The sequence below is a fragment of the Piliocolobus tephrosceles genome, chromosome 7 (genome assembly GCF_002776525.5).
Source record: "Piliocolobus tephrosceles isolate RC106 chromosome 7, ASM277652v3, whole genome shotgun sequence".
In the NCBI taxonomy this organism is placed as follows: domain Eukaryota; kingdom Metazoa; phylum Chordata; class Mammalia; order Primates; family Cercopithecidae; genus Piliocolobus; species Piliocolobus tephrosceles.
In genome coordinates this window covers 92,210,991-92,223,056 of record NC_045440.1, presented here as the reverse complement: position 1 = coordinate 92,223,056, position 12,066 = coordinate 92,210,991, and the positions used below count along the sequence as shown (strand labels likewise).

The window sequence follows — 12,066 nt, the reverse complement described above, 5'->3', positions numbered from 1 at the left end:
AACTGGCAGGTTTAAAGTGATCAATAGGGGCAGCAGCTTTTTCATGAGTGAAGTTCTATTTACCTGTTCAGATTTGCCTCAAGCCTTTTACTGTTCCCTGATGTTCCAAACACGCTCACCTTCTGGGTCTCTTGGAAACGCTAACCTCTTTTCTTTAGTTGATTTCTAGGTTTTTAATATCATTAAATATTTTTTATTGTTATTGATTGATCATTTCATCCATCCCTTCAACAAATACATAATAAACATAACATTTAAATGACCAGGAACACACCAATGATTACTAGTTTGCCAGTACATTTAGAAGTATATATGAATAATTATGATAAAATATGGTGAGTATATAACATTAGAAGAAAGAATGATATTTTAGCAAAACATAGGTGTGCATCTAACATTAACTGAATCAGTTTTAATAAAAATGACTCCATTTTTTGAAGTTTGACTATTCCTGACAACCTTTAAGCTTCACACCTCTGTCTTTCCTTTCTGCCCCACATTGGAGCAAGCTGATAAGAAAGCTGGGGTTTCTTATCAGCTTGATAAGAAAGCTGGGCTTTCTCCTTTGCTGCAGGAAAGTTCAAAACACTTCAGGAACTTTCCTTCAAGCTTCATCCCTTAACCACCATAAGAAGTTTAAGTCAGTCTCTTTTCCTTGTTTTTCAGCTGAAGCAGCCTTCCCTGCTCTTATCAGAAGGACAAATTATGTAAGTTAATGAACCTTTCCATATCCTCTTAGTACCTTTGTGGCATCATCAGTCTCAAACCAAGCTTTGGGTGGAGGTACCTGTCTCGTCTCTAAAAGGTGACCACAAAATAGGTGATCATAGACAGTAGCTTGAATGGCATCTTAAACTGTGAGCACATATATAATATGTGGGATTATAGTTCTTCTTTTTTTTCCTGTTTTGCCCACAAGTATCTAAAATCCTTAAGGGCAAATAATTATTGATTCTTGTGCCTGTATCAATCAGCATGGTGCCTGGCTGGTAAGAGATGTTCAATTTTGTTTAATACATTAGTGATTTATAGAAGCCAAAGGAGTATGATTTTATGAAAAAGAGTGGTCAAGAGTATAAAAGCAAACAAAATCAGTAAGAAGAGGACTGAAAAGAGAGCCACTGACTTTGGAAATTTGAAGTGAATGGCTATCTGCGCAGAACCCTTTAGAAGTGTGATAGAGGCAAAGTTTTCTGCAGAAGCCAGAGATGAGCAAGTAGAGACAGCAAATGTCTACTGTTTCAGCACACTGGAATTGAAATTATTCAGGGGTACTGAAGAAAATCAGAGATAAAGAGCAGAAAAGGAAGCATGGCCAAATGAAGATTTTTGTTTTAAGAGAGAGGATAAATAACTTATTTTTTAAAATATACTATAGTTACATCCAGTTTAGTAAAAGAGATTGAAGACACTTGGAAAAGGACAATTAACTGACACAGCTGTGCCTGGGAAAAATGCAGTGGAAGTTTTTGGTTTTTTTAAAAAAAGTGACACTAAATTAACAAACAAGGTTAAGAGAAACTCAGAGTAGCAGATTTGACCTTGGTTAGAAAAAAAGAACAGTTACATCAATTGTTTTAAAAAATGAAAGTACATATGGATTTGAATGTATATATCTTTAGGTCACCAGGCAATGAATAGAAAGTTGAGGAAGAAAATGCATAATGGTTTCCTGAAGATAGAGGCAAGGTTATCTGTGGAAGGCCCTTAGGAACAGGATTTAGAAGGGAGATTAAAGATGTGGTTGCAGCTTGGAATACTGGAAAGTGGAAATAGTAGAATTACTAAGCACAAAGAAGTGACAGCGCTAAAGGTTCACTCTAGGATAGAGAGAGGGAATTTTCAGGAACACCAAACTGCAGATATGGGATCACCTTCCAACCACGTCATCTGGACACCAAACAATTGAGTCTGTATATACCACATGAGTTGGAATCCTGAGTCTAAAGAACAGAAATATCAAATTCTCCCCCATTTTTACTCAGACTGCAAGTAATTTTTCTAACAATTGTTGTTTCCTATTTTCCTTTATTCTCTCTCTTTCCTTCACATTGCTGGTGACCTGGGCAAGTGTGGTATGAGATGCACAGTGAAGTGTCCCACACAACTCCTCTGTAACTCGGGCTACAGAACACTGTTACCTAACATGCACTTTAGATCAATTTCTGATTTGTGTTTTGAATTGTGAGATGGAGTCCAAATATATATTTTATTAATTTTTTTATATACTGAGCATTTAATGCAACTAAATCTGTTATCCATGGAATGAGAATGACTTTTAAAGTGAATAAGAAATAAACTACAGGGCGGGCGCGGTGGCTCAAGCCTGTAATCCCAGCACTTTGGGAGGCTGAGACGGGCGGATCACGAGGTCAGGAGATCGAGACCATCCTGGCTAACACGGTGAAACCCCGTCTCTACTAAAAATACAAAAACTAGCTGGGCGAGGTGGCGGGCGCCTATAGTCTCAGCTACTCGGGAGGCTGAGGCAGGAGAATGGCGTAAACCCGGGAGGCGGAGCTTGCAGTGAGCTGAGATCCGGCCACTGCACTCCAGTCCGGGCGACAGAGCAAGACTCCGCCTCAAAAAAAAAAAAAAAAGAAATAAACTACAGTAAGCATATTCCAGAAAATGAAACTTGAAGACATACATTCACACATCTGGCAGTGATTCATAATTGAATATCATTTTCTCTCTAGTTATGATAGTTTACATCAGCCTCAATCCCCAAACTGAAAGTAGCTGAGTAATATTGCTGGCACCATCTCTTTATTCCAGCTCCATATGTGCAGAATAAAAGGTTTAACTATAATTCACTCCGGCAGCATTACACAGGGAATTTCAATGAAGGTGTTGAAAGAAAATAATTACCCATATAGCCTTAGGCTGGAAGGGAAATATCTCCTTTTCTTTTACGATGTATTTCTAGTGGATGTGTATGAGAGGCAACTTGGAGGATGGGATCATTTTCTTATATGACTACATCAATATGTGTTGGAAAAGTATAAATTTGTGAAACAAGGAGAAGATTTAAATTTTCCATGATAAGGGATATTACATCCAAACTTGCACTCTTAGGAAAACTATTGTAAGTCACCCAAGAATATATGTATAGGGATAATATGTTTTAAATACTTTCTGCCCCTGACATGCTCATATTGAGCAAAGGCTTTGGTTAATTTGACATCATCCTTTGCAATGTGACATAACTATGTACCCAGTTTTTGTTACCTAAGCATAACACTATAGGGATACCATACAGCCACAGTACATTACAACGGATGCACAAACTGAAACAGATGAAGTGATGAAAACATAAGTACCTAAGAATTATATACAGGGCTTCTTTTAAATACCAGACTAAAGAAAGTCTTTGTGACTGCGATCCTAAATTTTAGGGTCTAAAACTAAAGGGATTGTCATTTTAAGATACATATTCCCAAGTCCACCCCAGATAAATCCTGATTCACTAGGTCTTGTGTAGGCCATTGGAATCTGTTTGCATTTAGCAAGCAAACACTCAATTCTGGTGTAGATATTATAAGGTTTGCATTTCAAACAAGATTCAGAAGGACTCTATCAACATCATTTGATTGATTTTAATTGATTACACCTCTACTTTCTTAAGCTAGACCCTTCCTACTTCAATGTTTTCATTGGCTAGGTGAAGAGGGACAATTGGAAAAACAAAAGGTTTCCATGAGACAGAAATTAGATGTCTGTCCCATTTGGGGCAATCACACTGTTATTCTCAAATTTTAATTCCAGAGCCAAAGCAAAAGGCATAGATATAAGCCCCAGAAAGAGTTGTAATGTGGGAAGAATTGTGTTTGGCTTTATGAAACCCAGTTCTGCCATGTCTGTGTCACCGGGGGTTGGGGGCACGGGAAGAACCGGTCATCCAAAAATGCCTGAGGCCTGTTACTCAGCCTGCCTCCCCTCCCCCACCCATTCTCCATCACCACCCATCTTGCCTCCCAACATCATGCTACCACCCCAAGCCCTGTCCTCTGTAGCCTCCAAAATATTCCTAGCCATCCTTCTTCATCAAAATTTATTGTATGCTTTGTTCTTTCAGGTCTTTGGGGACAATGTCTTATAAGCTCTTTAAGTGAACTAGTTCTTCATAAGACTAACACAATGTGTTACAACGGCTTTCTTGTGTTTTCCTTTCATATACTATTTACTCCAGCCCAAGTGAATGACTGATGATGAGAACTTCAAGCCTCTTGGAAGACTGTGAAGTAGGTATTTGGACTTCGGGGACATTTAGATACTCCTGAAATCATACCACCACAGGGTCGATCATGCCTACCAACTTTCTCCTGAAATACTTTTTGTAAACCTAGCTTTATCTTCAGTCTTTATTTTTCCCCACAAAATCCGTTCAGTGCACAGAAATTGCATTCACTTCTCTCCCTTTCCTGCTCTCTCTCAGGCTTTGTTAGCATAAATAAAGGCACCCTTATTTAAACAATAGGTCCCTAACTACAAATTTAAGAAAATAGGGAGCATGGAAGCTTGAGAAGCCTGTAAGATATAAATCAAGGTATAAGAAGTATAGAAAGAGAGGCGTTAAATAGGAAAGTTGATCTGGAAGACACATGCCAGTCCAAAAGATGTTCTATGTTTCCTCACTTTTACTAGCCTTATGAGTCCACAAATTGCTTCAAAACCAAGAAGATTTTAAAAAGCAGCTTTAACAGTAAAGGAAACAAAGATAGATTTCTGGTTTTATTTTTATTTATTTCATTATCAAAGTATTTTATTTTTTAATGTAACAACTGTTCTTGTAATTTATGGATACTTATAGGACTTATTAATGAGCCAATTTCTAAATGACTCTTTAAAACAAGAGGCTCCAAATTAAAAAAAAAAACTGAAAAACTTCCTACACTTACTATAGGTAATAGTCTTTATTATATAGAAGAGAAAAGAGATAAGTCTGATCAAAATGAATTTCCGGCCCGGTGCAGTTCACGTCTATAATCCCAGGACTCTGAAAGGTCGAGGCAGGCTTATCACCTGAAGTCAGGAGTTCAAGACCAGCCTGGCCAACATGGGGAAACCTCATCCCTACTAAAAAATACAAAAATTATCCAAATGTGGGGGCGCATGCCTGTAGTCCCAGCTACACAGGAGGCTGAGGTGGGAGAATTGCTTGAACTCAGGAGGCGGAGGTTGTAGTGAGCTGAGATCACACCACTGTATGCACTCCACCTTGGGTGACAGAGAGAGACCCCGTCAAAAAAAAAAAAAAAAAAAAAAAATTCCCGTTGCTGAATCAGTTTTAAAAAAAGTAAGGATTTTTGAAGAGTAAGTACTTTAAAAGAAATTGTTTCAGAGAACTCTATCAATTTGGAGTAACTGAGCATTCTTCTTTAAAAAAAAAAGCAAAACAAAAGAAAGCAAAAACTCAAGTGGAAAGTTATCAATAAGACTGTGTTCTGTGCCTATCTCTGAGACAACTGGTGAAATTAAGCAAGTCTATGATGTTATTTTTGTTAAAACAGTATGATAACTTAGAGAAAACTAGCCTAGCTAGTTCAATTCTATCTTCTTTAACGAGATAGTTAATCATTAGGAACCATCACCAGAACACCATATACCGCAGTTTCTGAATCCCCACTGGCATGTTGCAAACCCATTCCTGAACACATCACTCTGTTTCATGGCCACAGTCTCATCTGAGTAGCCAGATATGGCTAGTTATGTCTATGTAACCTACTGTCTCTAGCGGCAGAATGTTTTAACCAGACCATGATCAATGATTATGTTTTTAATACAAAAGCATGACATACAGTAAATGAAAATACAATTCTAGTAAGGCTGGTTTTCAGATTGAAAAAAAAAGAGAAAATTGTTAAAAGTCTAGGAAATGCATAACTCCTTGCTATTGACTGAATTGTGTCCCTACACAATTCACATATTGAAGCCCTAATCTCCAATGTGACTATATTTGAGATAGGATTTATAAGGAGGTAAGTAAAGGTAAATGAGGTCATAAGTGTCAGGCTCCAATCTCATAGAATTAGTGTTCATATAAGAAGAGACAGCAGAGAGCTTACTCTTTCTTTGTCTCTCCTCCCTGAGGACACAGAGAGTAGGCATCCTTCTACTAGCCAGGAAGAAAGCCCTCATTAGAAACCAAATTGGCCAGCACCTTGGTCTTGGACTTGTAGTCTCTGAAACTGAGAGAAGTACACTCCTATTGTTTAAGCCTCCAGTCTATGGTATTTTATTGTAACAACCCAAATAGACTAATACAGATTTTGGTACTGAGACGTGAGATACTACTGCAACAAATAACTAAAAATGTGGAAGAAGCATTTTAGGTGCATGCTAGAAAAAGCCTGGATTGTTGTGAAAGGACTGTCATGAACTTAAAGGCGATTGTGGTGAGGGCTTAAAGAGAAAAGGAAAGAGAAAGTCTCCATTTTCTTGGAGAATAAATAAGTAATCCTAAATGGAGTGTTAGTAGAAATATGGTCATAACAGGCCATTCTGCTGTCTCAGATAGAAATGAGGAACATGTTATTGGAAACTGGAGGAAAGGTGACCCTTGTTGTAAAGTGGTCAAGAACTTGGCTGAACTATGTTCTATTGTTTTTTTGGACAGTAGAAACACAAGTGATAAAACTGGATGTTTAGCTGAGGATATTATTTCTAGGCAAAGCGTTGAAGGAGTGACTTGGCTGTTCCTGACTGCTTTTAGTAAAGTATGAGGGGAAAGGGGAATTGAACAAGGAGTTGTTAAGCAGAAAGTAACAAGAACTTGAAGATTTGGTAAATTATCAGTCTGTTTATGTTGCATAAAATGAGAAATCTTGTTCTGAAGAGAGCACAAAGGGTGTGGCGAAACAACCATTTGATAAGTAGATGAATGTGGTTATGAACCATGAATCTGATTAGCCACCTCAGCAGGAGCCAGAAATAGAGATAAAATTATGTCAGCAAACCACTGCCAGTTTGAACTGAAGGAGACAGAGATGGGACAAAATGAAGGAGAGCTATCAGATGTTTTAGGTTCTACAGCACAACACCATAGAGCTAATCAGCTGTAACATGATATTCTTCAAGAAAAGAAAGAATGACACCACAAGCAACCCAGAGATCATCCATGCTGCCTCCTTGGTTTCAAAGGGTGGGGACATTGCCTTAATTTTAATGGGGCAGAGAGCCTCAAATTGAAGTTCTAGGGGTGGGAACACCCTGCAAAGTGATCGGGTGGAACCACCCTGTGGAACTCTGGAGGCAGGACTGCTACCCCAGAGGGTCAAAGAGGTGGGGGATCAAAGCAAAAGGGATTATTTTTGTGTCTGGATCTGATGGAATTTTCCTTGGTAGGTTTTGGACTTGCTTGGGACCTGTCACTACTTCCTTCTTTCTTATTTCTCCTGTTTGGAATGGGGATATCATTTCTATGACAATGCCACCATTGTATTTTGGAAGCATATAGCTTGTCTGGCTTCATAGGTTCACAATTGGAGAGGAATTTTGCATAAGAGTTTATCTTGTTTCTGTTCTCGTCTATGTATGATTTAGATGATATTTTATGAAACTTTGAACTTCAGACTTGAGGGTGGATACTGGAATGAGTCAGGACTTTTGGGGCTCTTAGGATGTAATGAAAGTATTTTGCATATGATAAGGACATGAATTTGGTGAAGGCTAGAATGTTGTGGACTGAATTGTGTTTCCTCAAACTTCATACGTTTAATCCCTCATCCTCAAAGTGATGGCATTTGAACACAGGACCTATAAGAAGGTAATTAAGGTTAAACAACATTATGAGGATGGGCCCTGATCCAATAAGATGAGTGTCCTTAGAAGAAGAGTGCTCTCTCTCTCACTCTTTCTCTCTCCCCCACATGAGGACATAGCTTGAAGGTGGCCATCTATAACCCAAGAAGAGAGCCCCCACCAGAAACCAAATTGACTAGCACCTTCAACTTGGACTCCTCAGACTCCAGAACTGAGAAGTAACTTTTGATTGTGTAAGCTCTCTAGTCTGGTAATATGTTATAGCAGCCAGAACTAAGACACTACCATTAATCACCTTACTGCCACCCTATGTAGGAAGGCAACACTTTATCCTCTGCCATACTTCCTATCAGCTTTCCTTAATGTATTTTCATTTTGGCACATATCATCATCTAACTTGCAATAAATGCATTTTAAATATATTCTATTTTGCCTTCCCTTGATACAACAAAGTTTGTGATGGCGTTTATTCTTTTTCTGTTTTATTATCTGCCATATCTCTAACATCTAGAAGACTTCCTTTGCTTCTTGTCTTTGGAAAAGTAGCCTTTAATAGACTGAAGAATATTGAATTCAGCCTAGGAAGTCAGGAAAGACAAACTATAGTATACAATGAAGAGCCAAATCAAATAAAAAAATAAAATTTATATATTAATCAAAATTGGAATGCAAAGGATGTAAACCTGGTGAAAGAGTATGTCTAAATGTAGTTTTGTAGCACAAAGTATTCTTATCAGCAGTTCATAAATTAAGGCACAGTAACTTACAGTCCTAGGTTGAAATTTTGTAAGAAGAAATTACCAAGAATAATGGATACTTCCAAGAATATTCAATACATAATACTCTGTGGTCATTCCAAAAAACAGTATGTGTTATTTGCTTTGCAGGAGAGTAAATACTATGAAATAATAGATGCAAATCCATTTAAGCATAATAGTTATCATATTTTGATTTATTTCCATGTAAATTGGTTGTTACATGCTGAGTTAGTACAAAGAATTATAAAAAAGATAATTAAATGCATTGAAAAATATAAAAAATAACTGCAGCATATTACACTACATGATTTTTAACTAAAAATCTTTGGGTTGTGAAAGTACTATTTAACTCCCTATTTGAAAGCTGGCCACAAACTCATTGCCAAATAGCATATTCTATATTGAATTAGATTATCATCCCACAGAATTCAGAATGTGCATTTCTAAGGCATAATGTATGTTCAACAATATACTAATAGATTTTGGCAACCACTAAATGTCAAGCATTACCCATACAGGGTATTAACACATTAATGTTTTCATTAAAAAAGAACGATCTCTTTCTTCATTACATTACACGTTTATAGAATAGAGATCTGTCAAATAAATTACTGTAAAATAGTTCAAGCTAAATCTTATAACACTTGAATCATATAATCGGGGGCAAATAACCTTTAAAATGAAAGACAAATGGTGAAATTTATGGGCATTTAATTTGCATAAATGTAATGTTAACAGTCTTTTCCTGGCTACATATTTTATGCTTAATTTATATATGTCACTCTATTAGGTCCTTAACACTCTTATAGGTCAGTTTTAATTTTTTCCAATTTTATTTTACCATAATAAGTGTTATCAAGTAGTTTGTCATATATAAAAATAAGGTAATCTCATAAAAATAATTCAGTGTGACTATAGAAACAATCCAGCTTCAAGACCACTATACAGTTTTTGTGTTGTCAATACCTGCTTCGAAATAAACATCTGCGTTTTAGAATGTTGTGTGTCTAAACTCATGTTTACCTCTTAAGCTCTCAGAACTCAATACCAGAGACTTCCTCCAGGTTAACAGTCATTGTAGCTTTGGTGTGTGGAACTCTTAAAACAAAGGTCTTCATAAGGTACATGGTTTGGTCTTCCTTTACATTGAATACAACATTAGCATTTGACACCCAAATTATTGGACTTAAAGTTTAATCCACTAAACTTCTACTATAAACACTGAAGTGCATTAAAATATAACTGCTCCGACAATACTGTGTCCATTTTGTCAACAAACTATAAAAACCATCCATCAATTAACTATGATTTTAATGTCACACCTGATCCATAATCTCTAATAAATTAGAAAGTGTCTGCATTATATAAGTTCAATTATAGGAGTTGCATAGCAAAATATCAATTTATACACTGCAAAATATATTTCCTTTTTTGACTTTCCTTGACTCATGCTTACCTGCCAGTGACCAATGAATTAGAGATAGTGAATATTACCATCCACCAGTGGAATAATTTAATTGGACAAAGCAGAATAAAATTATTTTCTCTAAGTAAACTTTACCTCCAATTATTACTTCTGCTTTTCCTTGGAAGAGTGTTTAATGGGAATGTGAGTTGGCCTCACTCATTGAGATTGAGGCTACCATAGGGAGAAACACTATTCTTTGTAGTTCATTTCAATCAAAATTGAAATAGCTGGATATGTTATACGAATTTGAAACCTTTCTTAATTCTCTTTCATTTTATTACATTGCTCTACCTAAAATTTAATGTTAAAATTAAGGGTCATATGAATGTTTACCACACATTTGCTAGAGACCATTATAATCCATCACTTGGCAGGCACTAAAATTTACTTTTATAGATGACAGAGACAGCGCCTAAATGGCTGGTATTTTAATTTTATTTTCAACCTGTTTCTCAAACTCACTTTAAAGTACCTAGCTTTTTCTTACTCTGGTAAATTTTAGAGCAGTTAAAATGCTGTTAAAAGCTTAAGCATAATTATGTGTCTATGCCTATCTTTGAAGGTGATAATTTTTTCCTAGGTAAATCAATTTGCTAAATTAAAATGTGAAATTCTACGTACTTGTACATGATTGAAAATATATGTACAAGCATGAAAACAATAACATACAGTTCAGCCTAGCCTATAGCATTTATTTGTCAATTATCCTGTTGGTTTGATGGGTTTGCAGATAATCACATCAAGCTTTCCTCTAACAAAAGAAAAAAAAAATCTATGAAGATCTACCTACCTATACATCCATATGCATATAGATAAACATATTATATTGATTATCTCTGAAATAGGAAAGTTAAAAATTATTACAGTTCATCTTATACTGGAATAGCTCAAAGCTATTCTGCTAGTGGTATTTTCTCATCTAAAAATTATAAAATGTGTAATTTCGTATTCTCTTTCTCCAACAAAACTTCAGTGGAAAACAGAGCCTCTTATTGGGTAGAAATGCTAAAATTAGAGGTACTGGGTCTGAAGATCCTAAGCATTTCCAATATTCAGAGCAAAACAGACCAACGTCAAGAACTTGGTTTTATTGGGATACTCGTTTCTTTTGATTATGAAAATATTCCTGAATACTTCAAGAATGGATGTATGGAAAGATATGGAAATGAATTATTTCCAGTTTTTCATTTGTTTTGTTTGGTTTACTTTTTGTGAATTTCACATCTTACTGTGTAAAGTAATATTTAGCCTTATTGAGATTTCAGAGGCCTATACAGAGAGAAGTTGTGTGAAAATAGCACATTTGCTAAGTTGTTTTTATGTATTAGTTACAGATTATCTTAAAATTTTACAAATGGCTTGTAAATGCTCAAAATTGCCTATGACAAAAGTATTTCTCAATTTTAAACATCAACTTACAGCCCAATAGAAATAAAACAGCACAAAATATTATAGTAAAATAAAATAAAACCATGTTTACCCTTCAGTACACTAAAACTAAACACATACTGATTTTTATATAAAATAACTAAGTGAATCTTCTTACTAACAAAAATGAGAAAAAAAGTTGGCAGTTCTTTCCAACTGCTATGCAGTTACCAAGTTACATCATACTTATTGTAGCAGAGGTCATCTGTAGGCTCTAAACAACAAAAAAGTTGTGCAAAATCCCAGCGTGTGGCCTCTTCAGGCAGTTGGTAAAGACAAGAGCTGTACTGAGACAAAAGGGTCTCAGACTTCACTGTGGTCACTGAGTTTGCTCAAATTCTGAAATAGAAGAGGAAGAATTAAGTATGTGCTATTTACTCAACTCTTAAATTGGTACCAAAGTAAAAGAACAGTAGTAACTGAAGCAAGCTGTCCAGCTAAGCCAAAAAAAAAAAAAAAAAAAAAAAATGAACCTTTTATGAGGCATCAGCGTAGAGCAGTTCAAAGCTCCAGGTTCAACGTCAAACTGCTGACTCTGCAACCAACTCTACCACTTATAGATTGTGTAATTTCCCTGGTCAGTTTCCTTGTTTCTAAAAATGGATTAAATTATCGTATCTACCTCATAAGGTCACGGCAAATTCAGTT

The 12,066-nt window shown here is 36.0% G+C and overlaps 1 protein-coding gene across 3 annotated transcripts in view; it reads right to left on the bottom strand.

Annotated features, from left to right (window-relative positions):
- Positions 1-8,687: 8,687 nt before the first annotated feature.
- The window catches only part of SLC26A7 (solute carrier family 26 member 7), a 186,029-nt gene continuing 182,650 nt past the window's right edge, over positions 8,688-12,066 (bottom strand). For 2 of the 3 annotated variants that reach the window (XM_023222931.2, XM_023222932.2), the window contains one exon: positions 8,688-11,757. In XM_023222931.2, coding sequence (XP_023078699.1) covers positions 11,722-11,757 — 36 coding nt within the window. In that variant the 3' untranslated portion in view covers positions 8,688-11,721. The remainder of the gene's footprint in view (positions 11,758-12,066) is intronic. The other variant, XM_023222930.2, reaches the window with a different exon arrangement.